The sequence below is a fragment of the Corvus kubaryi genome, unplaced genomic scaffold, assembly GCF_017639235.1.
Source record: "Corvus kubaryi isolate FWS band 111438036 unplaced genomic scaffold, C.kubaryi_AGA036_p1.0 37354, whole genome shotgun sequence".
Classification (NCBI taxonomy): Eukaryota; Metazoa; Chordata; class Aves; order Passeriformes; family Corvidae; genus Corvus; species Corvus kubaryi.
Genome location: NW_024581116.1, coordinates 2,094,955 through 2,120,788, shown reverse-complemented (window position 1 = coordinate 2,120,788; position 25,834 = coordinate 2,094,955). Strand labels below are relative to the sequence as shown.

Below are 25,834 nucleotides of genomic sequence, written 5' to 3'. Positions count from 1 at the left end.
CTTCCAAGGCTGACCTCAGACCTCTTGGAACTTCAGTGCCCGTCACTGCAGCCCACCCCATCACCCAGTATGTGAAGTTTTGTACCTCAGGTAGCACCTACCTCCCGTCCCCACTTCCCCAAAACCACAGTCCTTATATATACCAGAGAAATCCCCCCTTGCTGGTGTATTCCCGAACCTTGGAATGATCCTTTGGGGTATCTGGATTTTGCCCTTGCAAAATAGTGCTGCTTGACAAATTATCACCCAGCATTTCCCATGTCTCAGTAGGTAGAAAGCTGGAATTATTTAAAATCCTGGCAAATACATAATGAGTGCAAAAAATTATATCTAAAAAACTGTGAATCTGGATAATCAGTAATTGTCCAAAATCACTCTTGGAGTGTTGCATCATGCAGCTTCCCTGATGCACTGAAGGTTTCCTCTCACAGTTCCTAGCCCACCAAAGATTTTTTGGGTGTAATTCACTGTTAATAAAGTCATTCATTGCAAAATCAGGAGCTCAGAGAAAAACCTTCTGACTGGACACTTACCTCCTTTATTTGCCATTTATACCTCTCACCCTATAGAAATAAATGCCATAATAAATACCATAATAAATAGGGACTGAAAGTTACACCATATAGAGATGATGAAAGGGTTTATAATCTCATTGCTGTTATTTGGTTTTTCTTTTTTTTTTTTAAATTTTGTCTTAGGCACACAATTCCTTCAACCCAGACTGTAATTAATTTTACTACATCACCAGTTATCTCTGCTCCCTAACCAGGCTTGTCATTTTAATTTTTCACAGGCTTTCTTTTTCCTATCCATGTGCCTGTTCCTGTATCTTCGTGAAGTCTCATCAGCTCTGGCCCAAAGCCTTAGGCATATTTGTCTGCAATGCACTCCTCTACTTCAGACATAAGAGGAAAAAATATCACCCCCACAAATGGGGAGAAAAAAAAGAAAAAGAAGGAAGTAGAATAATTTTGACCATACATTGTCTAACAATTCAGAAAAGCCTGGAGATCTTGATTAAAAGTAAGGCATCCTTTCACCTACTCTTATTTATGTCAATAAAGGAACTCAGAGCTATTGCAGATGGGACTACAGAAAAAAGTTACCAGGTGGAAACTCCAAATCCAGGAAACTTAATGAAATTTTTGCCATTGGCTTCAGTAGGGTCAAACTTGTCAAATTTCACTGACATTTATCATGACTGTCCAGAAAGATTTTGGGTCTCTGAGAATGGATCTGCACAGGCAGATCCAGAGACTTTTTATTCATTTTTCCTGCATTTTGAAGGCTTCCTTGGTGTCCAGTGTGGGGAAGCTGCACTTTGTTAAGCCCAAGTAGATTTTCTGGAAGTGTTTTTTGTCCCTCACGAAGCTGGTCTGAGTGTGGGCTGTGCTGCCATGACATCCCCACAGACTCCTTCCAAAATCTGAGCTGAAATTCTGCTGCTCCTTCTTTATATCTTCACAGAAGCTGGACTTTCACAGCACCTGAATGCCCTGAGCTGGGCCAGAGGGCTTGAATAAGCTCAAGTCTATGAAGGCACCCCCATCCCTCATGGCTAACCCACAAATCACACTGTGAGTTCATCTGCCTCCTTCTGCTGCATCCCTGCCCTGCGCTCCTCCGGGGTATTGGAATGCAGAATGTCACAAATTTATCTGTAAAACACCCATGCGAAGGTGGAAACACCTGTTGTCCTAATTATAGTGTAAGGATCAAGGAGAACTCAATGATGCAAAGATTGAGAGACTTGAGCAAGATCAGCAGAAGTATGGACCCCAACACAGCACTGACAGCAGGTGTCCCATGGGACAATCTGGCATTCAATTTATTGGGAAATTAGGCTTTTGGCTTGGGACATGAGATATTTCTTCTCTTTCTTTGCCTTGCCTGGGACATTCTGTAGCAGCTTGGGTGGGGCTGTTCACAGAACCACAGAATGGGTTGGGTTGGAAGGGACCTTAAAGACCAACCTTCCTGCCATGGACAGGGACACCTTCCACTATCCCAGGTTGCTCCAATCCCTGTCCTACCTGGCCTTGGGCACTTCCAGGGATGGGGCAGCCACAACTTGTCATCTAATCACACAGTTCCTGTAAGAGTGAGCGTTTTAACTTGGTATCATGGAAAACACAGATGGAAAAGATTTCAAAATAAATCTGGATCTCCCTCAGCCACAAAGCAGTAGGATCCCATTTCATCCAACTGCTGTTGCAGTCAGCCGAAACCCAATTATTTTAGGAAAAGATGCCATTTTATGTTTAGCCATGAAAATGGCTTCAACCACTTCAAACAACCACTGAGTCTCATTCACATCTTTCTCTCTAATCACTACAGAGTTGTGTTTTTTCTTTCTCTTTTTTTTTTTCTGATACACAAGATCCCCTAAATTTGTCACTTAGGATTCACTTAATGTTTGCACCCATTTGTCACCATGTTTTGTTTCAGTTTCTTCCCACTTCTTTCCTGTGTACCACCACTCACTCGGTTGAAAATGCTGCAATTAAAGGCTTTTAGCCCTTCTAATTCCATTAGAGGTCCAGATATACAAGACATTACTTATTCTGCATACAGAGTATGGATAAATTCTAGGATTATGAACTAAAGGATTAATTTAAACCCTTAAGTATTTCCAATATGTCTGACTTTTTCCCAGAAATAATTCTTTTTTGTATAGCATTTTCATATAACTTTCAATATTGTTTTCAGGCATTCTGACATATGTATTTATACATTCTTTGCTTTTATGCTGGCTGGATGTGATGGAGTCACTTACTAGAAGTAGAAACACTGAAGCAAAATAGAATTTATGGAAGGGAGGAATTGTGTTTCTGTAGAGGGAAGGATCTACTGCCATGTGTAACCATCTGAAACTGGGTATCTGCTGAGGAGGAAAAGAAGGATCTCCAAATAATTTCACCAGTCCTGGATGTTTCTGAAAGGCATTACTTTTTATTCAGCCCCTGAATCATGATCCTTAGGGATCTACACAATAATAATATTTTGGCCTCTGCAGAAAATAATGTAATAAATGGTTTTTCTATACCATGGAAGGGGTGAGAAAGGAAGATTCATTGCACTTAACAAGATCCTCATCCTCAAGTGTCTTAATGCAGAAAAACTCCTGTTCACTCAACCAGAAGCCTGGCTCAGAGTGGAATCAGTTTAATTTCACCCCAAAATTATGATTATAAAGGCAGGAGCCAACACTGGTTAATCTATTTTTGTGCTTAGTAAAACTGAGCAGCTTGACCAGAATCTGCACCTTAACTCCTGCAGCTTAAAGAGAACTGGTTTGGGGTTTGTTTGAGTTTTTTCCAGATCAACGTTTCTCACCTTTTCTTCCATTGCTGATCTGGCCAGAAACCTCATCTTCCAGATTAAGCAATTTTTTTCTGCAAAGGAGTATAAATTTCATCTGGGGCCACCAGGCCATCTTGCAGCCAAGAATTTTATGGTACAGAGAGGGCATAATAAAGTTCCTCATCTTCCAGCTCAGTAAAGCAAAGCACAGAGGAATTCTCTGAGCAATTGAAGAACATCAGCATTATTATTATTATTATCCATAAAGAGTGGTGTTCATAACAAGCCAGTGATTTAAAGGTGTCAGAAAACAACACCATAGTGAAGATTTACTCAGTAAAATACTTTAATTGAAAAAAAAAAAAAAAATAAAAAAAAGGTTTAAGTAGAGCAGAATGGAAGCACTTACTCAAAACACAATGAAAGTTGAATAAATGAAAAAAAAAAGAAAAATATTTTTGTATGTACTGGGGTTCTTTGAATGACAGTAAAAGCATGGCTGGAAGAAACGGGAAAATTTCTGTATATTTACATATAGGCATACTCACCAGCAATGCTCTAGACACTAAGACTACATCCATGCTAGAATATTGTAGTGTCAGCAACCCTGTTGAGTTCTTAGGTTGGATCCCTGACTGCTTTTGAATGCAATCTCAAAGATGATCCATGAAGCACTCCCCAAAACAACTCCTGGAGAGAGTTTTGGAGCAGTCAGGAGAACTGTTCTCAACTGGCACTTTGGATGCACCCACACCATTTTGGAAACTAAGAAAGGTCAGCATCAAAGAGTCTCGCAGGTGGCTGCAGGTTCATTTGCCCATGTGGCCTTGTGGTTCCCCATCTCAATACCTGTACGATTTTCTCTGACCACAGAGGCAAAAGGCTCAGCCCCTCAGTGGCTGCAGTGGTTCACCCCCTCCCGTCACTGCTTTACCCCTCTGCTGCCACCATGGCAACGCACTCTCTGACATCATTCTGGTGCTTGGGCATCCTTTTGGACTTCTCTCTTTCCTGGCTGTATCCAGCTGAAGGTTGGGGCACTTCCTTCTGGCTGGAGCTCCCTGGGACTGTTGGCTGCTGGAGTTCCATGGAGTCACCAGGAGACCTTCCTCCATGTGGCTGTGGGGGACTGTCACTTTTCCTGGCTGATGGAAAGGTGTCTGCCTTGGATTGGACAGTGCTCGGCTTTCTCGCTGATGTGGCTTCATGGGGCTGCAGGTTCAGCTCCTCTGCTTGCCCTGTGGCAGGTCCCACTGCTCCAGTTTCTTCCATATCTGTGAAGGCAAGACTTGTTTGGTTTTTCCAATAAGACCCCACCTTCATGTACCTTATCCTTCTATGCCTTTACTCTGTGTTAAAGAGATTCATAAATTTTTAAATTTTTTTCCCCATATCACATGGGCAGACAGTGATAGGACAAGGGGGAAGAGTTTTAAATTGAAAATGAGAGATTTGGGTTAGAGTTTAGGAAAAAAATTCTTCCCTGTGGGGGTGGCAAGGCCCTGGCACTGGTTGCCCAGAGAAGCTGTGGCTGCACCATCCTTGGAGGGGTTGGGACGGGTCCTGGAGCAACCTGGGATAGTGGAATGTGTCTTTGCCCAGGGTGGGAGGAAGTAGATGATTATTAAAGACCCTTCCAACACGAACCATTCCATGATTCTATGATTAATTAAAAAGCAGTTACTGTTACAGAAATAATTGCACTGGCCATACATTCTAGTTTGACAGAAATAAAATGTTAAAGCCAAACAACCATTAGCTATTTCCACAAATAAATAAAAACCAACAAACCCAGCTAGTTTGTGCTTATTGATACACTAAGAGCTGCTAGAGCATCTCCAACATTTAATAAAATTTTGAATAAATGTTTAATAACAAAGTGTATAGAATGCAGTTTTTTAGTAAGCTATGAATTGCCAAGACTGATAATATTTTAATACTACACACCCATAAAATGCATCATCCCTTTCTGAAACAGGCTGTGACTTAAGGTAGAACTTTATATTTCTAACATTTGAGTCCTACTCAAGGCAGAGCCTGTAACCTGCAACACTGTTTTTAAAAACTGACGTAGAAAAAATGCAGGAAAAGGAAAATACGCACTATACATTTTTCATGTGGAAATGTTTACATCCTTATACATTAAATGGTTATCAATAACAGAGTCAGGATCACTTGTAGTGACATAGCAGATATCTTCTGAGCTGGCAGAGTGTCTCATCATGATTGGCAGCCTCATTTTTAGCATAACTTGAATGCTAAAAGCATTCATAATATTTTTGTAATCCTCTCCTTCCCTCTGCAAAAAAAAAAGACAACAGCCTCCACCCAAACCTTTAATACTCATTCCAAATCCAGATCTAGTCCTAGTCAATGTCTCATGTGTTAGTGGACAAAATCAGCTTTATTAGTCCATTTATCAATATCCATTATAGTCTTTAGCACAAATAATACCAGAAAATATATAGTTGCCACTTCTGATTTTTCAGGTTTGTGCTTCCAGTTAACCCTTAAGAGCCTGGGACATTCAGCCTCAGTTGCCGGGACCTTATGCTCAGATTCATTCTCTTCCGAATTTTCTGTAATTCATTAGTTGGAACTATATTTGCTGAATCATAGAATGTCTCAAATTCGAGGGCACCCATAAAGGGTCATTGAGTCCCACCCCTGACCCTCACAAGAACACCTAAAATTAATCATATGACAGAAAGGTTGTCCAGACACCCCTTGACCAACTTGAACTCTGGCAGCCCTGGCAATGACTTCATGCTTGTATTCATTTTTCCTGTTAAAGGGTGATCCTGTTTTTTCCAACTTGTGCACTCATAAATTTAAATTTCAGAGTTGTACCTCTTGGAAATCTGCCAGAAAGTTGTTACTAAAATTTCAGCAGTCAAGACATAATATTATGTTTAACACTTTCCCTTCTTAAGCTGGCTTTAACTTTAGGTAGTTGGCTCATTTAAGGTACAAATTACATACTCCACCAGGTTCAATTTTATTCTTTAGACACATAAACAAGATAAAAAGGTCATGATCTCCTATACCAAAGCTTCATGTTAGTTCTGGAGATTTACTGGCTCTCTCATCTTCAAAGGTGCCATTTTCAACAGTGGAAATAAGGTTTTTCAAGCAATTTTGAATCAATGGAGATGGCTACAAGTTTTCTGGATAGAAGCAGTTTCAGGGATGACATACTGCCCTGAGATTCCTGGGCGTTTTTTTAACTAGATACAAACTATTACATATCACGAAAGCTCATGATTAACTGGATTAAGTACCAGCTAACAGAGCTCAGGCAGAAATTATACATGGGAAATAATTCTCAGGGATGTGTGGCAGTACCAAACACTACCACTGAAATGGGAGATATTCAGTGTTTCCAGTGGTGATTTGTAATTAAAACTGAAATTGATTCTGCTGAAATTTTGTAAAACAAGGGGAAAATGGCAAACTGGTAGAAAGGAAGGAGGAGGAGCTGATCTGAGCAAGCTAGGAGGAAGGGAGGGAAACCCAGTTTGCAGATTGAGATAACATCTTCAGGAATACCACAGTGATTTCTAGCTGAAGGTGTCCCAGGAGTTCAGAATAAGAATCAATCAGGTACCATTCTGATAAGATTTAGGGAAATGACAGAAAATTGAAGCTTGGAAATATAAGTTGTAGGAGGATACAAGCTCTCTGTTGGACCACCAGAATAAATTGCAGAAAGCAAAATGAAACAATATGTTCCTCCACCTCCAGGTGTGTTCTGTTAACAATGCCTTAGCCCATCAAAAGTTCTTTAATTCAAGAGAGAGATAATTACAAGAAGCTGAGGAGATTTTTCTTGTTAGACCAAAGTTAGGCAAGGCAATATCTTGATCCCTTCTCCCTGCTGTACTGCATAACTGTGCATATTGGTTTCTCCCTCACCGTCATCCTCAGATGCTCCTTTTGGTACAATATCCAGGACCCCTGATCCACTGGACTTTGCATTTTACAAGCACCTACCAAAGAGAAAAGCTCTGTTTTGCTAGTCTTACTGCGGTGATTAATAAATAAGGGCTCTGAACAGTTAATTGTGTTAGAAAAGCAGTACTTCTTATGAGGGGAAGAGCTAAAAAGCAGAAACTAAACAAAAAGAGTGCAGCTTTGATTTCTTCTCTCTCTCTCTCTCTCCAAAACCAACAGCACTTTAAATAAGGGGGAATCAAACATTAGACATTTCCAAGTCATATGTATTAAATTCACTTAAGATATTGTTATCCTTGTTTAGATTTGAACATATTGGGGAATCTTTTTGTCTTGCAACTATTCCTAAAAGACTCTAAGTGGCTGGATTGCCTTTTTCTGACAAAAAAATTCTTTCCATGAATTATTTACACGACAGCTCCAATCAACGCTGTACCTGTCTGCCTCCCCAGCCAAAATGAAAGTTCACTATGTAAAGGTGCCAAGGGAGAGTGGCAGCCTCCCACTGCGAGTTTATAGACAGAACTAAGTCAGCACGCATTATGTGTCAGAGCCGACATCAGACAGAATCAGATCCTTTGATCTCAGACCTCCACAGGAAGCTTAGATCTCAGACAAATTAGATAAAAAATGAATTTATAGCAGATATGTATCCTAAGGCACACAGCTGAATGCTGTGTTTTGGAGGAGTATGGCAAATATCAAAACATATAAACTGCAGAATTTCCTCTCCTTCTCTCTCTCCCTCTGCTTTTGTGATAGATGCTAATTAAAAGGAGCTAAAACTCCAGCTCGCCTCTTCCTGCATCTTATGTAATCCACAGGCTTCGGTAAGAAGGAGGAAAAAGAAATTCCCAAAACAGAGTAAATGGGGGATTCAGCAGGGTTATCCGAATGCCCTTAGGTCTGTGCTGTTGGCAGGTGAGATAAAAAAAAAAGTCCTCAACTACTGTAAGAACATTTCACACTTGCAGAGAGGGAAGCCGGTGCTTTGTGCTGCCAGCCACAAGCCCCCAGGGCTGTCTGCTTTTCTGTGACCTCGGAAGGAGTCGGGTTTGATCAGCAGATGATGAAAGGACAAGTCTTGAGGAGGTGTGCAGGAAAAGGGTTGTTTGTGGCAGGACCTTGGGGAGTAAAGTGGGACACAGTGTGGGGTGGGTGGGACTGGAGATGCTTTGGGCTGCTGGGTTGGACTCACAGAGACCAACTATGAAAATGAGCCCTGGGTGGGTGTTTTTACCTCCAGTGTAACTCAGTGCAGTCCTTCACAGCCTGCAAACCTGTCCAAAGCTTTTGATCCCCCTCCAGTACCTGGAGATTTCGGCAGGGAGGACCCCTGCTCCTCCAGGCGTGTGGGGACATCAGGAATGTTGGTCCCTGCCCTACTCCAAAAACACTAGAAGAAATCATGGAGTCATTGAATCATAGGATATCCTGAATTGTGGGGAAGGGACCCACAAGGATCACTGAAATCCAGGCCCTGTCCCTGCACAGGACACCCCAAGAATCACAGCATGAGCATAAGGGGGATTATGCTGCTACCTTCAGTGTAGCTGGGAATTCACTCCATCTGTGTTAAAGGAGATGAAATGACAAATAGAAATAAAAACAGGGAGGAGAAGGAGAAGGCAATAAAGAGACAGACCTTTTGCGAATGCGCCATTGATCCTATACAAACCTATAGAATCATGGAATCATTAAAGTTGGAAGAAACCACCAAGATTATCGGCTCTAACCACCAACACAGCACCACTGTATTCACCATTAAACCTCTACCCAGCTGCCACATCCCAAACATTTTTTGAACACTTCCAGTGATGGTGACTCCATCACTTCCCCGGGAACACCTGAACAGGTTAAAAGACATCAACTGACTCTTTTGGTGTTCAACTGTTTATGAATTGCAGTCTCACCTCCTGCTACAGACACTGCACTTTTATTTGGTCCTTGATGGCAACAAGGTTTGGTGGGAGCTGCAGGAGGCTGTGCTTGTTCACTGGGTCTCTTGGTGCTGTCCTGTCGTACATCAGGGCATTCAGTCCTCGTTTCTGCAGTGAAACACACAGACACATCACCCTCAGTACATCTTCTGCTCAGCAGAAATTATTAGTTCAAGCAAAAGTTGAATATGTTGTTGAATATATAGTAGAATATTGCTTGAATTATGCCACCAAAAGCAGTGTCCACACAGCTTTGAACAGTTCCAGGGATGGGGACACCACCACTGTCCTGGGCAGCCTGCTCCAGTGCTTAACAATCCTTTCCAAGAAGAAACATTTTGCAATATCTGTCTGGACTCAGACACCTTTTATAGGCATAAAACTGTATAACCTTGAACTATCATAGAATCATATAATAGTCTGAGTTGGAAGGGACCCACATTGATCATTGAAGCCCAACACTTGCCCCTGCGTAAACTACAAAATATATTCTAATTACTGAATATCTCAGAGCTTTTTCTGAGTTCTGTTGTCTGAAACCCATCCTGGCTACTCTGGGGATTTGTTAAATAAAATAAGGAGTCTGCATGTATAAAATTTTGTTGATATTTCCAACTTACTGTTGCTTTTGCTCTTCCTGAACCAGCAGAATGAAAGAACAATGACGAATGCAGATGCTGCTGAACCCAGTATGACAACGAGGATCATGCTGGCCTTGGCTCTCGTGGGGACAGGGAAGGTGGCAAATGGCTGGGACACCACAGTGAACTTCACCCCTGAGAATTTAAAGCAGTCAGTTTATTACAAAAGCAAAAATGCTGGTTTCACAGCTAAAACACCACCTTATAACCTTTCAACAGGGATGTCACTGTTAAATATGCATTCAGCGACAAACCATAAATCCGTCTGTCTCCAGACAGATCCAACATTAACTGACAATATTTATTTAGGACTGAGTACCAGGACAACCCAAATGTGTAACAATATTTCTACAAGCTAGGTTTCAAGCTTTCAGTGCTTGCTGAAGCATAAACAGCTTCTTTGCATTCAACAACACTTAATATTTCCTCCATGAATTTGTCTAACTGACACAAACCCCAGAAAATACATTCACAAAGCATCTGCTTCTGAGGCCAAACAGATCAGGCCCCTACAGAAAACATGCATATATTCTGCAAGACAGAAAAACTGGTTGTGACAAGAAAGTTGTTAATACACAGTTTTTACAGGCTATACCTGAATCATATCAATATAAGTTACGGGGGAACCCAAAAACCTTCACCAGCGTGAAGATTAAATCCATAATGCAGAAAACTTCCAGCGACCTTGTTAATATTTTCCACTATGTCAATAATGAGCATTATAAATAAAAACTGCCAGTATTTCTGCTGTTACACAGTAAATATTTAGTCTCTTGAAAGACAGAAGCTTTGGGTAATGCCCTGTGCCCAGAGATCCTAAAGTTTTCTGTAAATGGCAGAATCAAGCCAGGCACTGCTCATAATTTCTGTGTTCAAGAGTTCATTGGGTCTCAGATCTGAGTCTCAAGGACTGGAAGATGCTCAATACCACCCTTTTGAAATAGAGAGAGGTTTTGGTTCCCTAAGTTATTTTCAAAACAAGTTCTGAATGCAGATGTGCCAGGCAAGAACAGGAGTTTAGGAAAACTGGCCCTGCTGCTGTCTGTACACCAACCTGAAGGATGTGGATTAGCACATCAACTCATTATCTGTCTTACTACCTGACTCATTATTGGTCCTAACCCCACAGTTCTAATAATTTGGTGGATGGATATTTCTTTTACTTGAGTTCCGCTTTTAATAAAAATCTAAAAGCCTCTTTTTTTCATCAATTCATTAAAAAAAATCAGAAGCGCTGTCAGAGGGAGGCTTGGAGAGCAGGGTAAGTAGCTGTAAGTACTTTTAGCAGAAACTAATTAGATTTGTGTCAGTGTTGTCCACCTGAACGAAGCTGAGCTTCATCAGAACAAGGTGGGAAGCATGTTCCGATCGGGAGAAATCTGCCTGCAGGTACAAACACATATGAACTTCAGCTGAGAGAAGAAATCTCTCAGGTATCAAGGACTCTACACAGACAGGTGTTTAAAGGTGTTTTGCGCTACTCTAATAGTCTGTGAGTAGGATGCTGTTGGTTTAAATGGAAAGTGGATGTATCAAACCCGTTGGGATACATATCCGTGAAGGGAATATTACTGTAAAACAAGGAGCAGGACTATGCAGTGGTGCTATGAATAGTCTGCTCTCCCCAGGAACTACCAGTAAAACATTTGGGATTATTGCATTCAGCATCAGCTGCACCTCCTGAGCTGTCTCCAAACAGTAAATTATGCTAGGGTAGGTGCACAGAGCAACTGGATCATGAAGATATATCCTAAACATCTACTGTTTGATTGTTTAATTTTGGTTTATTTAAGCAATAAAAGTAAATCTCTTCAGTAAGAATCTAGCAGTGTAAAAGCCTTTATATAGTCTCCAGAATGATTGCCAATTACAAGGAGCAAAAGGGATTCTTTCTTTAGTGTGTACTTTTGCAGTGCACTTTGAAAGCGTGCAATAATCTGATTTACACAGGTGATACCTGCATAGGTGCATCAGCTGCCTGTAAACATTGCTACCTCTAAACATCCTGCATGGGGGAATGGCTTTAAGATGAAGGAGGGAAGATTTAAATTAGATATTAAGCACTGGCACAGGTTGCCCAGAGAAGCTGTGGCTGCCCCATCCCTGGAGGTGTTCAAGGCCAGGCTGGATGAGGCTCTGAGCATCCTGGTCTATTGAAAAATGCTCCTTCCCAAGGCAGGGGAGTTGAAATGCAATGGTCTTGAAGATCCCTTCCAACCCAAACCATTCTGTGAGTCTATTATTAATTCTTAGTAACTCTCTGACTGGATAAATATTTCAGAAAAGGGATCTCTGTTTAACCTTTGCTCAGAAAAAGGATTTTGGGATTTCCCTGGAATAGGTTTCTAAACACATTTCATTAAGTGTGCTTCCAGCCTAAAGAGTCAGATCCTGTGAGGTGCTGACTTTCCATTTGCTCTCACTGAAGTGAAGGTAGTGGGAGTTGCATGTGTTTGGCAGCTCAAAATACACAAAAATCCGCCATTGAAATGCACACCTCCAAGTGCTCCTACACCCCAATTCTTCCTTCGCCAAGCCATGGGCAGCACTGGATTTGGATGAGCCACTTGTGGCAGTCTAAATGTTTGCAAACTCCTATTTATTTTTGCTCAGAATTTTTCATTACCCACTTCCACTTGGCCATTTCACCAGTCAGATGTACTTATTCCCTCTGTTTTTTTCTGGCTGAAGCAAGACATGAGAGATAGATAGATAGATAGATAGATAGATAGATAATATATGTATATCATCTACAATGATATTTATCTAGCGAGACATCCATGCATATATATCTGTACATAAAGAGAGATGGATGGATGGATGGGTGGATGGACGGATGGGTGATGGATGGATGGATGGATGGACATATGGATGATGGATGGATGGATGAAATGCCAGAATAGAGATTTTACACGTGGTCTTACAACATCTATATCTTAATATGTCCTTGGACTGCCTGCCAGACATGTTCCTGTTTCTCCAGATTTGCCTCAGCAGTCACCCTGAGGCAAGAGACCAACACTTTGACCCCTCTATACCTTCAGAAACAGATTTAAATTCTGCCCCCCAAACAGCTGCAGAGCTGCTTCTCTCGTGCAGACACCTTGAGGATTTTACATGGCAGAGTTCACGGGGTGCCTTGTCCTCAGTGCCCCCCTCAGCTGGCATTTCCAAGGAGGCATAAGCACACCTGCCTCCTCATTACTGAGCTGCTCAGAGACCTCTGAAGGTGCCAACACCATCTCCATAAGCTGCCAGGAGAGCCCTGGCCGAGCCCAGTCCTGGAGTCATGATCTGAATGAGCATAACCACCTATAAAGGTGACCAGGTGCAGGCAAACAGTCAGGAAAAGGCACTGTGAAAACAGCCAGGAGCACAGATGGAAAACTTCTGAATAAAAACAGGGGGAAAAAGAGGGAATGAGAGGTCCAGTTTATAGGAAAAAGTTTGTTCTGGCAACTTAACTGACTTTAAATATCTGATTTATTGGGACACATACTAGGGAATCCAGGGAGAAAGAGGCACCTTTTTCTGACAATACTTCTCTGTACTAATTCATCAGATTTGAGAGATCTTGCATGAATAGCACAGGAATCACCGAACTCTGCCACTGCCTGGGGAATGCCAACTTGGATGTGGAACACAACTCTAGCTATTTAGAGGTTTGGCATCGCTCCACCCATTCAAACACAGTTTAACTCCTTTTCTGTAAATTCAGGCCACTCGTAGGACTTTGATTTTACCAGATTAAAAATACACAGAATATGAAGCTTACCTGGAGGTGATGTGACAGTGAACACAAGTCTCCAGTTTGTCCCTGAGCTGGAGACTGCCAGATTGGAAAAGCTTGCACATCCCTCTATGACCTGCACTTGGGTGAGCCCTGGAGAGTCAGAAAAAATCATATTGCAATTAACAGCAACCAGATAAGTGCCACTTAAGGACCTCAGAGAGTCCTCATGACTTTAAGGGACTTCAGAAATCCTAAATTCATTGTCCATCCTAATCATGAACATTGTCTCTAATCCCAGAAATTTCACACAGAGGTACTCAGAAAACAAAGTCCTGAGGTATTGGAGGGCTTCAGCTCCTAAATATTCATTCTTTGCGCCTATCGTGAAATGGCATTTCCTGCATATGGGGGTGTAATGTGAATGCAGCCATTAAAGGGATCAAACAAAGGTAATAGGAGCTATAGAGATGCACTAGAAAGTTCCAAATGCTCATTTTTTAATTTAACTCATGTCTTGTGTGATTAACCATTTCACCAAGGTTAGGAGAGTGATAATGAGAGTCTATTTTCTGTCCTAAAGGGATGGTCTCAAGGAGTCAACCACTGTAACTAAGGGACAAGCTGAATCTTCAATTCTTTTCTGATTTGTAGTGTTTCACCTTGTCTTTGGGGCATCTTCCCTCCTGTCCTATTGTTAAATCTCTTGAATTTTTTCTTCAGCTCTGTCAGATGCTTCGAAAGATATTTGGCCATGAAAAATGTCTGTAGTGACTGCCCTGAGATAGTACAGGAGACACTGTCAGCTGGAAACCTAGCAGGAGGAAACTCCACAGGGAGCATTAAAATAAAACCCAGGAGACAGAGTTTCTCCATCACTTTACCTCTTGTTGTGAGCTATCAAGGAATGCATTCTGACCCAACATTTACCCTTGCTGTGGTTGTTATTTCTGTAGGCTCTTTTTAAAAGTCGTAATTTACTTTGCAATTGGATCCCCGTTTTATTGTGTGTATCTTTGAGCACCAGCCAAGTCTTGGCCTTTGAGTGATGCTGACCAGCTCTGGTCTGCATTCAGGCTCTTGGGGTGAGAAGGGTGAAATTCTAAAAGCTGACAAACTTCCAAATGTTGGTTCAGGTGGGGGTGAGATGCCAGAACTTCCTCAGGATGCTGGACTTGCTCCAGTGATCACAAACACAGACTTTTGCCTGCTGAAAGACAACATGTCATAACTATTTGCTTTATGAAGCAGGTGGTTTGGCATTTTATTGCAGTTAAGCAGCACAGGTGAAGGTACATAAAGCTGAATGTGGGCAAGACATTTCTACTCTGCCATTCTCATGTTCAGGATATTGAACAATGTGGTGAAGTAGCAAGCTCTGAACTACAGCCAGAAATTGCCCGAGACAAGGTCTTAGGCAAAACCATGCCACATATTAATTATTTAGCAATATAAATGATAAAGTTTCCCCTCTCTATGACTCTGGTACTATTTAATTTGTTAATATCCCAGTCAGTTTTGACTTCACATATGGGGTTTTTCTATTTCTGTACAGTATCCAGCACACCAAACGATCAATTCCATTACAGGTCTCCAGGATCAGCTGTGGTATATAAATAATCAGTGATTTCTACTGTGAATAGACTTGGTGGAGATGTGGGGATCTAGATTTCTTTTATCTCTCCAGCCTAATCCTGGCTCATCCCTCTACCACTCATATGATCCTCCTTATGACAGTGTCTGCGCAGACTACCAAGATTTTCTTGGCTCTCAAGTGAGTATCGTAATACGGATTTTAACAGAGGGCCTTGTCAGCTGTGTTCAAACACTTTACAATTGCCATTTCTAGTGTGTGATGAAGCCTGGAGTACTGTACTGTACTTCTCAACAGAGACTAGCTCAGCTTTCAGGCACATATGCTTCAAAGCTCAGAATATTACAGATATATATGGGAGTCTTCCCAAAGATCTCTCAGGCAAGCTGGTATTTAACGTAGAAGCACAGCTAATTTGGAGCTAAACTGCCTTCCACGAGGCACTTTGGCTGCTGTCAGATGAAGCAGCCTCAGTGTGCTAGACGGGACCCATTTCCATTAAATGCTGCTTTCATGTGCTTCAAAAGACGAGTGCAATAAGGGTGTTTGTCAAAGGAAAAACTGCAGCAAACTATTACATGCAGAACATCTGTACTGTGCTGCTCTTCCTTTGCTGGAGTTTATTGACTATTAATTTGATGCATGTATCTTTTAAAGAATGTGAAGTGTCTTTTGCTTCAGTGACTTTTTTTGCTTTCTTTTCCCCTCCTTTCTTTCTTTCTTCCTTTCTTTCTTACTTGCTTTCTTGCTTTTTTCTTTCTTTTCTCTCTCTCTCTTCCTTCCTTCCTGCCTTCCTTCCTTCTTCCCGCTGTTAGTCAGTAGATGATCCAGTAATCCATGGCTTATCTAGACACATGTTCCTAAACCTAAGAAGTTTAGGAACATGGTCTGAAAAGGCATGAAAAGCAGCAGAAAAGACAAAAGGATTTTTCTAACCTGTAATCCTGGAACTATCTTGGGGTAGGAAGAATTTCTAATTAACAGAAACAGGGACTGGAAGGATGAGAAGCTCTGATCTACAGCATGAATGCTACTTATCTTCTCTAAATGTGAACTTTTCAAGTGAAAAATAACATACAAACGACTTTACTGTTAACAAAATTCTTTCTCTTCAATAGGGAGCCCAACTTTTGCTTGTGTGCACTTCTTGCTTATATTTAAATATTTTAGCAATGAAATTGGTAATGTTATAATCACTATAATTTCTAACTTCTAATTTACCAGCATATGACCATCCACATTTGTTTGATTCAGCTCTCTACCTTAATGAGTTTCTATGTCTAAGCATGTTCACAAAACCTTGAGGGAAATCCTCACATTTAGAGTTTTTCACGAGTTTTCATGAGCCTCTCATGAGTACAGGCCTTTTGATAAATGAGCACCAGAAGGCAAACATTTAGATCCCCCATGAAAAAAAAAACACTTTCACATTATAATATGTTAATGACAATCCATAGGCAGTTGTTTCTGTCTGTACTTGGCCTGATCCTTTGCTGGGATAAAAGGGTTGTTGTGGACCCTAAAGAAATTACCCCAGTTAACATAAACTGAAAATCAAGTGTTAGGATTTCTAATTCTTCATTCTTTTCTTTTTTAACCCCAGATATGTCTTTTCAAGACAAACTATAGGATATACTCCCATTAAGCTACCAGAGAACGAAAATACTTTTTGCCTGTAGCATATGACTGGGTAGTTCACCCAACTCCTACTGCAACCTTCTGTTTTCAGCCCAAAGACTGGTTTTCAAGCGCAGTATTCCTCAGGGAGAACTCCTAAATTTATCATCATCATTTTGCATAGCTGCTTTGCCATAACCCTTGCTGTAGGAAAACACATCCAGACCTTTCAGCACAGCCTGGGAGGAGTCCTTGAGATGAGCTGATACGACCCAGGGTTCTGCAGGAGGCCCCAGTTTGTCAATTCTTTGACCCTGGGAGGAAGACCAGAAGAGAAGAATTAAGATCTTGTCTCCTCAGCAAGAGCAAAGAAAGCTTTGAAGGTTTTAACATCTGTAATTCTTTTTATATGTATGTCCTCAATCTGAGGGCAGTTTGCATTTATGTGTCACATATTACAAATGTCACAAAGTTCACCATAACTTTTCAAGAAGAGGCCATATGACAGAAGGGGTCAGGTTGGAAGGCACCACGGTGGCTCCTCTGGTGCCACCTCCCTGCTCCAGCAGGGCCATCCCAGAGCACAGGGCTGTGTCCAGACAGGTCTGGAATATCCCCCATGAGGGAGACTCCCCACCCTCTCTGGACAATCTGTTCAGGGCTTGGTCTCTGCACAGGAAGGTTCTTCCTCCTGTCCAGGTGGAACTTCCTGGGATCAGTTCCTGCCCATTCCTCTGGTGCCATTGCTGGGTCCCACAGCGCACAGCCCGGCTCTGTGCTAAAAATCTCAAATGTCAAAATAGTATGGAATTAATAGAGATATCCATCCACAGGGAGGCAAATTCTACCTTTCTGTCCAGGAAAATTATTTTTGGCTGTACAGGAAGCTGCTTCTCGATTTCTCCATCTGAGGGCTGCACCTGAACAGAGATGCTGTAGGGTCTCATGTATAAGCAGGTTTCTGAGTGTTGTCTGCTTCCATTTCTTTCACATGAAAAAGGATGGGGAAAAAAAAAAAAAAGAAAATCAGAAATAATGTACTAGAAGTTATTTTCTGTTCCTATTTTCTACCTACTAATTTACCTTATCATAACCCTTTGATTCCTTGAGTGAGAGGTGAGAGCAGCATGCATGGAGATAGGAAACAGTCATCACTTCCAAGCAGAAAGCAGCACCAAAGTATAAAAAAATCCTTTTGTTTCCACCCTCAGTTTACAGATGGAAAAGTGAGAAATGAACAAAGTAATGTATGTCGCTGGTATCATGTTGGAAGTGTGTGGCAGAGAAAGGGATTTTATGGATTCATGGAACCAGCACCTTACCCCCAAAGTCATCGTTGTAGTGCACTGAGAGCAGTGGAGCCTGCAAATGTTTCCTGTCCAGCAAAAAGATTTTCACTGAAAACCTTTGAGCTCCTCTAAGGACAAAGTCTTGGCTCCTCTACACAAGCACAGCACTCACAGGGCTTTACTGCATTTTTTTTTCCTGCCATCACCTTCCCAATTTGCAAAGTCTGGAGACTGAAATACAGCAGTTACAGACACCCCCTTGAAAGACATTGGATTTCCAAGCCTGAAATTTAAATTAGAGCATCCCAGGAGAGCGCTTTTGCATTTGAATAAAGAATCAACACTCTATTCTGAGCCTGGATCATTTCACTCCCTCTCCCAGTGCTTTGTGTCTTTTAGTATCTCATATATATATAATTTATATATATATAAAATGCTCTAATCTGCAATTGCAATGAAGTGGCTGGGGTTTTGGTATTGTCTTGAAATGAAAGAAGAAAAGCTATTCATTGATCTCCAGTGTTTGCTTAAAGGTGTTTACAAACACAAGATATATGGATCTTAAGTTTCCCTTGCTTTTAACTCATTTTTTCTAGTTTGGGTAATGGTTGTGGATGTTTTCTCAGAGTATTACTCTGTATTACAAATGAGAAACTGTTCATACCGTGGCTGATGGGAAATACTGGTCTGAACTACAGCTGCTGGAAAGATCAGCTAAGGCTTTAAGGATACGTGGAAGCTCAAAAGGTAGCTCAAGGATTGAAGTTTTAGTTCTTATCTTGGTTCTTTTTCTTGTATTTTTGTTTCAGTGGGAAGGTCTCAAAGGCAGCGTTAGGTTTGAAATTTATGTCAAGGGTATCAATAAGGTGCTGTTATCCACCTTCGACCAAAACTCACTGCAGGAGCAACACACCAAGTCACTCCTGTTTTCAAGCTAAAGATCTGCAGTTTTCTGTCAGCTCCCTGGCTCCAGCTGAGCACAGAGAGGTTCAGATGAGTTTTGGCATAGTTTCTGTAAACCCCAACAATTTTTTTCCTCTCCTCACCTTATTTAAAACTGACAACAAATAAGAAAAATGCCCTGAATTCACATGCCAGGCCCTACATGGTAAAACTGTGCTCATCTTGCACAACAAGGAAGGCTGCTGCAAAATGTGGACCTAGGAAGCAGTTCTCACTCCCTGGAGTGAGCAGAATCATAGATTCATAGAAACATAGGAAGGTTGGATTAGAAGGAACCTTAAAGCTCATCCAGTTCCATCCCCCTGCCATAGGCAGGGACACCCAGGTTGTTCCAACCCCTGTCTAACCTGGCCTTGGACACTTCAAGGGATGCAGCAGCCACAGCTTCTCTGGGCACCCTGTGCAACCCTCACAGAAAAAAATTTCTTCTTAACATCTAACTTAAATCTCTCTTTTAATTTAGAACCGTTCCACCTTGCTCTTTCACTCTTTGGTAAAATAACAGTGAAGAAAACAGAACATAGCAAAACTAGACATGGTTAGCTAAAATGGAAGTATAAAAATGAGTGTCTGTTTGTGGATGATTTGAAGCTGGCTTACACAGCATGGAATGCAGTGTTTATATCCCATATGCTCCAACCTGACTCATGCCGTGAGGGACCCCCTGCCTTAGGGCACAACCTGGCACACAGCAGGTTATATCCCTTAAAATGATGCCAGCGTGGAGGAGAAAGGAGCATCCTGCTGCTCCCCCGCTAATTTGTGCTGGAAGGAAAATAGGCCTTTCCTGGCACAGCTTTGCTCTAGGAGGTGGAGGTAGATTTGTGCTCATAGCCCAGAGAGGACCAGAGCAAGACCTGCCTTTCCCTTCATCCCCTGGGCATGAAGGTTGTGCTGTTTGCCACTACCCTGCAGTCTCGTGGACTGCTGGTTTTCAATTCCCTGCTGACAGGGAGCAGCTCTGATTCTCAGTGCCCTGCAGCTCTTCTAAATGTGGGCACAGCAGGCTGTTGGGGATGCCTCCGTCAGCAGGGACACCAGGAATCCCTGATCCTGTCACCATCAGCGCCAACACATGTCTGCTGAACAGGCTGAGGCTCCACAGGAGAGCAAGTGCCTGTCCTTTAGCAGTGGGGGAGTTAGAGGGCATAGAAACTAGAGGGTTTGCTGCAGGTATTATGGATTAATTGAGAAACTTGGTAGAGAAATTTAGGGCAGAGGAAATGAAGTATCCCTGAAATCAAGGAGAATTTGTCATTTGATTTACAATTGCAATAATAACTACAATCATAAAATCATAAAAATCATCTTGATCCAACACCCTGCCATGGGCAGGGACACCTTCCACTATCCCAGGGTACCCCAAGCCCCATCCAACCTGGCCTCAGACTCTTCCAGGGGTGGGGCATCCAGAGCTTCTCTGGGCAACTTGTGCCAGGGCCTCACCACCCTTACAGGGAAGAATTTCTTCCTGACATCTAATCTAATGTAATATAGTAATATTACTAATATAGCTATATCATATCATCATAATAATTTCAACAACAACAATAGTAATAATAATAATAGTAATAAACAATAACTGCTATTATCAATTGATTTCAAGGGGAAGGAGACCAGGATGAGAGCCTGGGTGAAAGGTTCATTAAAGCTGATGGATATGTGTCTACTAGAAAACTAAATGATGCCAAAAACAAGCCTTGGCACTGACACCTGATCATCTCTACCATTAAACTGTCAGCCCCTCTCAAGCTGTGGTTTAGGTCTAATGCCGAAGTCCAGAACAATTCCCAAATGGTCTGGGAGCTTATACAGTCAGAAAATATTCTCACTTGGAAGTTTGGATGAGGCCACACTGAAATATGTCGGCTGGCCTTGGTACCAAAGAGCAGCCCCTGGCATATTTAATTTCCTAATAGATGTTGAAATTAATTGAACAGTTGTCTGGTATGTCTGCAATGCTAGTGTTGTAAAATCAATATATCCTTGGAAGGGGAAGGAAATTGGGAAGAATTTCAGGACTAATATGACTAAATGAATCATGATCCAGCCAAAGAGACATCTTTCTTTGTTTTTGAAAAGGTGGAGATTGCTGATGAATTCAAAACAGGAATTCAAGAAAGGGAGGTGCAGCAAGGATAGGGGATAGGCAAGCTGAAAAGTTGTGGAAGACAAAGTAGGCACAGATTCACTGAAAGGATTGTGAGGAATTTAATATCTTTGGGTGAGAATGGGTTCTGATGTCATGGGATGACAAAATAAGCCAGACCTCTGCCCTCTCAGGTGCACTGTTGGAGCTTTGCCTCCCCCTGCAGATGTTATCACTAATTAATACAGACAGGGAAGAGAGGCATGAGCATCAGAAGACAATGAGGAGTCTGATGTCATTCCTATTTTAAGCAAGAAAAGACATTTGAAGGATGACTTTTATTTCCACCAATTCCCATATTTTCACACATTATACAAAGAAACCAAAGAGAATCATCGAGTCCAGCTCCTGGCCCTGCACAGGACAGACCCAAGAATCCCACCCTGTGCCTGAGAGCATTGTCCAAGCTCTTCTTGAACTCTGCCAGGTTTGGTTCTGTGACCACTGCCCTGGGGAGCCTGTTCAGTGCCCAACCACCCTCTGGGGGAAGAAACTTTCCCTCATATCCAACCATGACACATTTTCATGCCATTTCCTCAGGTCACTGGTCACTCAGAGCAGAGATCAGTGTCTGCCTCTCCTCTTCCCCTCACGAGGAAGTTGTAACTGTGATGAGTCCCCCCTCAGTCTCCTCTTCTCCAGGCTGAGCAAATCAAGTGACCTCAGCCTCTCCTCCTATGACTTTCCCTCTAGGCCCTTCTTTCATTAGGACAATGAAGCTGATGAAGGGTCTAGATGTGGGATCACCAGAAGCCTTTAGAAGGAGAGGGATAGTGCAGATGCATCAGATAAGAGAGAAACATCCTCCAGATTCATTAGTGACTTCCCTTAATTGCTGTAGATGAGTGGAAATGCCCCTATTTACAAAGCCAGTGGCGAGGAGCTAAGCCAGGCCTCCTCCATAACACACTCCCCAAGTTTACTGTCAGAGAAATGTCTTTTATTAAATGTAAACAGCATCCCGCCGGAGGTCAGAGCTTTGCCGTGCTGCGTATCCCAAGGTAATACCACTTTAAGCTCCACATAAACTCTTAAACAGTTTCTATCCTAAAACCAGACCGTAGGTGGTACAGTTTTTTACGATATGTTATAATAGTGCAATAAATCTGTTAGCTTAAAATCGAATCTCCGTGGCCTTTTAGAGAAATCATCATTAAATGCAAGGCCCTGTTAATGATACCATCCCAGTGAAATTGTTTAATCTGCTAGGGGGGTGGAAGGTCACCAAATGAATTTTTTATAATACATCAACTTGACACGCAATAGGGAAAACTGTAATAGATAAAAGCAAAGGAAAAGGGCACTGTCTTCTTCTGATAGGTCAATAGCAGCCAAGAGAGTCACTCATCCACTTTTCCTTCACTACCGTGCTCCTTTTCCATTTAATATGGACACCCAATTAATACCTCAGCACCATAGACAACCTCATTTTAGGTGAATTATAGCAATTTCTTCCCCCTTCTCCGAAATGAAAGTGATCACAATACATCATAGCATTGTGCGAATTAACGTTAATTGATTCGAGTTACCAAGCATTGATGGGCCACTTCTATAATCTGGTCCTTATTGGGAGCTGGAAGGGATGGAGGGAAGATTAGATTGCATCCCCCGTTGCTTTGACGACGGCGGTCACCTGATGGCTTGTTAGACAGTTGTACGCTTCTATTGCCGGCCCCAGTGGGGTCGTCAGTAAACTGGAGTGATGTCCAAACATCATTACACGCTGCTCCGATATTAAAGCAAAGGGATTAGCACCTTATTGCAGGCAACCTGGATTTGTCATTGTGCTGTCGTTATCCAATTTCCAGATGATAATGTGACTGTGGCCTGCGGGCATGAGGTCCTACAGCCAAACCAAGGTGCCCGTGTATGTATATACATATATATATATTTTTTTTTATACATATATGTATACACACACACACTCATATACATATACACACATGCACACTTCCCCACAAACAGCCAGCAGCCCAAGCCATTTAACCCTTTGCTCACCAGATTCCTGCTAACAAACATGTGGAAGAATTTTTCCCCCTTTCCCATCAGACGCTCACTGCAGGACAAGAGTGTGAGCAACAGCAGAGCGGGGTGGTCTGGGAGCTGACACGGCCGTCACTCACTCGAATGTCACAGCAGACAAGCTCTGCTGATAGTGGTGACACCACTCACATGTTAAATAAGGCTGAGTGGGGACAGGATTGGTCCCTTGGAGACGTGGCTGGCAGCTCCTCTCTGCTGTTGCCTGTGTCTTGTAAATCATCACTTATGTTGCAGGTCCCGTTGGTTGTTAGGAGGGAAAATAAATCCATATGTGACACAAGCAAGGCAGGTTTTGTTTGACAGCACCAGGGTACCAGTGCTGGGATCAGATCTCTTTATAGTGTTTGAGAAGCATGACAGGGACACTCCTGGATCTCCTGCACATGTCTGAACATTAATTTCTGAGGGAACATTGGAATAGGGAATAGCTTCTCTTGAGCTGACCCTCTTCATTTTTAACTGAGATGTAATAACACAAACCCTTCAGTTTCAAAGACCACGACTGGTGTGGGGAATATGTGACAATTGATCCTTCCTTCCTCCCATAGGGACATATAAAGTCCTGCGCTTCTTTTCCTGAATTTCTCCAACCCTCTCCACCTTCCTCTTCCTCTGCTTTCTCCTACTCTCCTTTCACCTTTCCTACCTCCTGCTCCTTTCCTGCAGAGGAGCCAGTTGAGTTTTGGAAGGCCATTGTCAGAGCAAGCTGTGATTTCCACCAGAGTTATCTGGTGGGTAGAACTTTTAATTGCCTGAATCCACAGCTGTCACCTATGAGTGGGAATGACAAATTCTTGGATATATTTGCCATGTAGACGATATACTAACAGAAACTTAATTTAAAATTTAAGGCTTAGAGGTGAAATATATCTTGGTGATAGACCGTTTAACTCCTACACTGTCAGAAGGGTTCCTGCTCAGGAGAGCAGTGGTGAAAAACTATTATTTTACTTATCTACTATTATTTCAGAGGCAATGTGAAGATCCATGAATGGTAGTTTGGAGATTTGTTTGAAAACTTGCTAGGGAAATGCTGGCTTCACACAAGGCCCACACACAAAGGGCTGCTTTTGGTATCTTCCTGTTCAAAACCAAACAATCTTATGGACAGACATCATATTTTTTGGTTGTTTTGGTTGTATGGAATGACAAATACTTCTGCTTAAGTTGCAATTCAATTACTCTACTGACCATGGACTGAGGTCAAAAGATGCTTCCTTAGTTTTCCCTCCTTGATTTAAATATGAAGAAAACAAAAAGCTAAAATAATAGATCTGGGGCCTAATATCTACATAATTAAAGACCTTTGTAACATTGGCATCCCTGGTATGACCGGGTCTTCCTGACACTGACAATTCAGCTCTGATGACCAGTTTCAGTTTTACCAGAAGCAAAAAACTAGTAAGAGGTTAAAACTTCACTTTTGATCAGACAGACCAATATTCTATTGACACAGAATCCTGTCACACAAACTCTTTTTACATGCACTGTAACCACCTTCTCTGTGGGAAGATGTGTCTGAGTCTCTAAGTTCCCGATGAGCATCCACCTCTTACAGCCCATCTCTCAACTACTCAGTTTCCCAGTAGGAAAAGAATTATGAATTGGCAATAAAAATTTGATCCTGGTTCCTAAAGTACAACTTGATCAGGCAGTTTTATATGACATAACACTTTCTATATAAGTATTGACCCCCTCTTCATTCTCATGACATTTCTTATCCCATTGCTTCCATAAAGAGTCCATCACAGAATCCCACTCCTCCGATGGAAAACCCTCTAGGTTATTCACGTGGACTTTCCCACCATTTTACTAGACTGCTAAATGACATGTTGGCCACCTTAACTATCCCCAGACTATTAAATAAATAAACAAGTAAGAAAATAAAATTCACAATATAATTTTGGCCATGTGTGGAAAAAATCATGAAAATAGAATTGAATAGAAATGTGAAATGTTCTCTTTTCTGTTCTATTGCAAAGTTCCTCTTGTTTATTATATGAGGAGGAACCTACTTTTAATTTTAAGTGCAAATTCACCTCTCGATGCCTTATACTCATTTGTTCCTGTGCTGTCATTGTCCATTATTATCGAGAGATTCCTCACCGGTATTCAGTCTTGCAACATATTTTCAGAGATAAAATTATATCCTCCCAAATTTGCTTTGCCAAGTGAAACAAACTCCTTACTTAATGGTTTTATGATTCTATTCCTTACTTCTTAAAATAACCTCCATTTTCGTGATCATTTTAATGTCTTTCCTTTTACTTACTTGAACTGAAGTTGTCTTTTTTGTACATCAACTGTGAATAAAAGGCACATTCTATATAAGAATATGCCCTCTACACTGTCTATGTGAATATCTAACCTAAAATTAAGTAAGTTTAAATTAAAGGAGATTTTAAGCTTAGTTTAAGCTCCTGAATATCATCTTTTCGACACCTTCACTTGAGGTGTGTGTGACTGATAAAACTTCGATATAACCTCAAGTGCTACAATATCTGCACCTCTTGACATGGAGAATTTTAGCATCCTGCCTTTGCCTGCTCTCTGGAGGAAAAACTTGGATCCTCATGCAGGGGAAAAAGTTGTCATGTCTTTTTTTACAAAA

The 25,834-nt window shown here is 41.7% G+C and overlaps 1 protein-coding gene across 2 annotated transcripts in view; it reads right to left on the bottom strand.

Moving 5' to 3' along the window:
- Positions 1-2,929: 2,929 nt before the first annotated feature.
- PKHD1 (PKHD1 ciliary IPT domain containing fibrocystin/polyductin) overlaps positions 2,930-25,834 on the bottom strand; it is a 236,131-nt gene continuing 213,226 nt past the window's right edge. For both annotated transcript variants that reach the window (XM_042032908.1, XM_042032909.1), the window contains exons 61-66: positions 17,628-17,763; positions 17,006-17,093; positions 13,614-13,721; positions 9,818-9,973; positions 9,171-9,305; positions 2,930-4,577 (exon numbers count right to left, since the gene is read on the bottom strand). In XM_042032908.1, the coding sequence (XP_041888842.1) occupies positions 4,234-4,577; positions 9,171-9,305; positions 9,818-9,973; positions 13,614-13,721; positions 17,006-17,093; positions 17,628-17,763 (967 nt within the window). In that variant the 3' untranslated portion in view covers positions 2,930-4,233. The remainder of the gene's footprint in view (positions 4,578-9,170; positions 9,306-9,817; positions 9,974-13,613; positions 13,722-17,005; positions 17,094-17,627; positions 17,764-25,834) is intronic.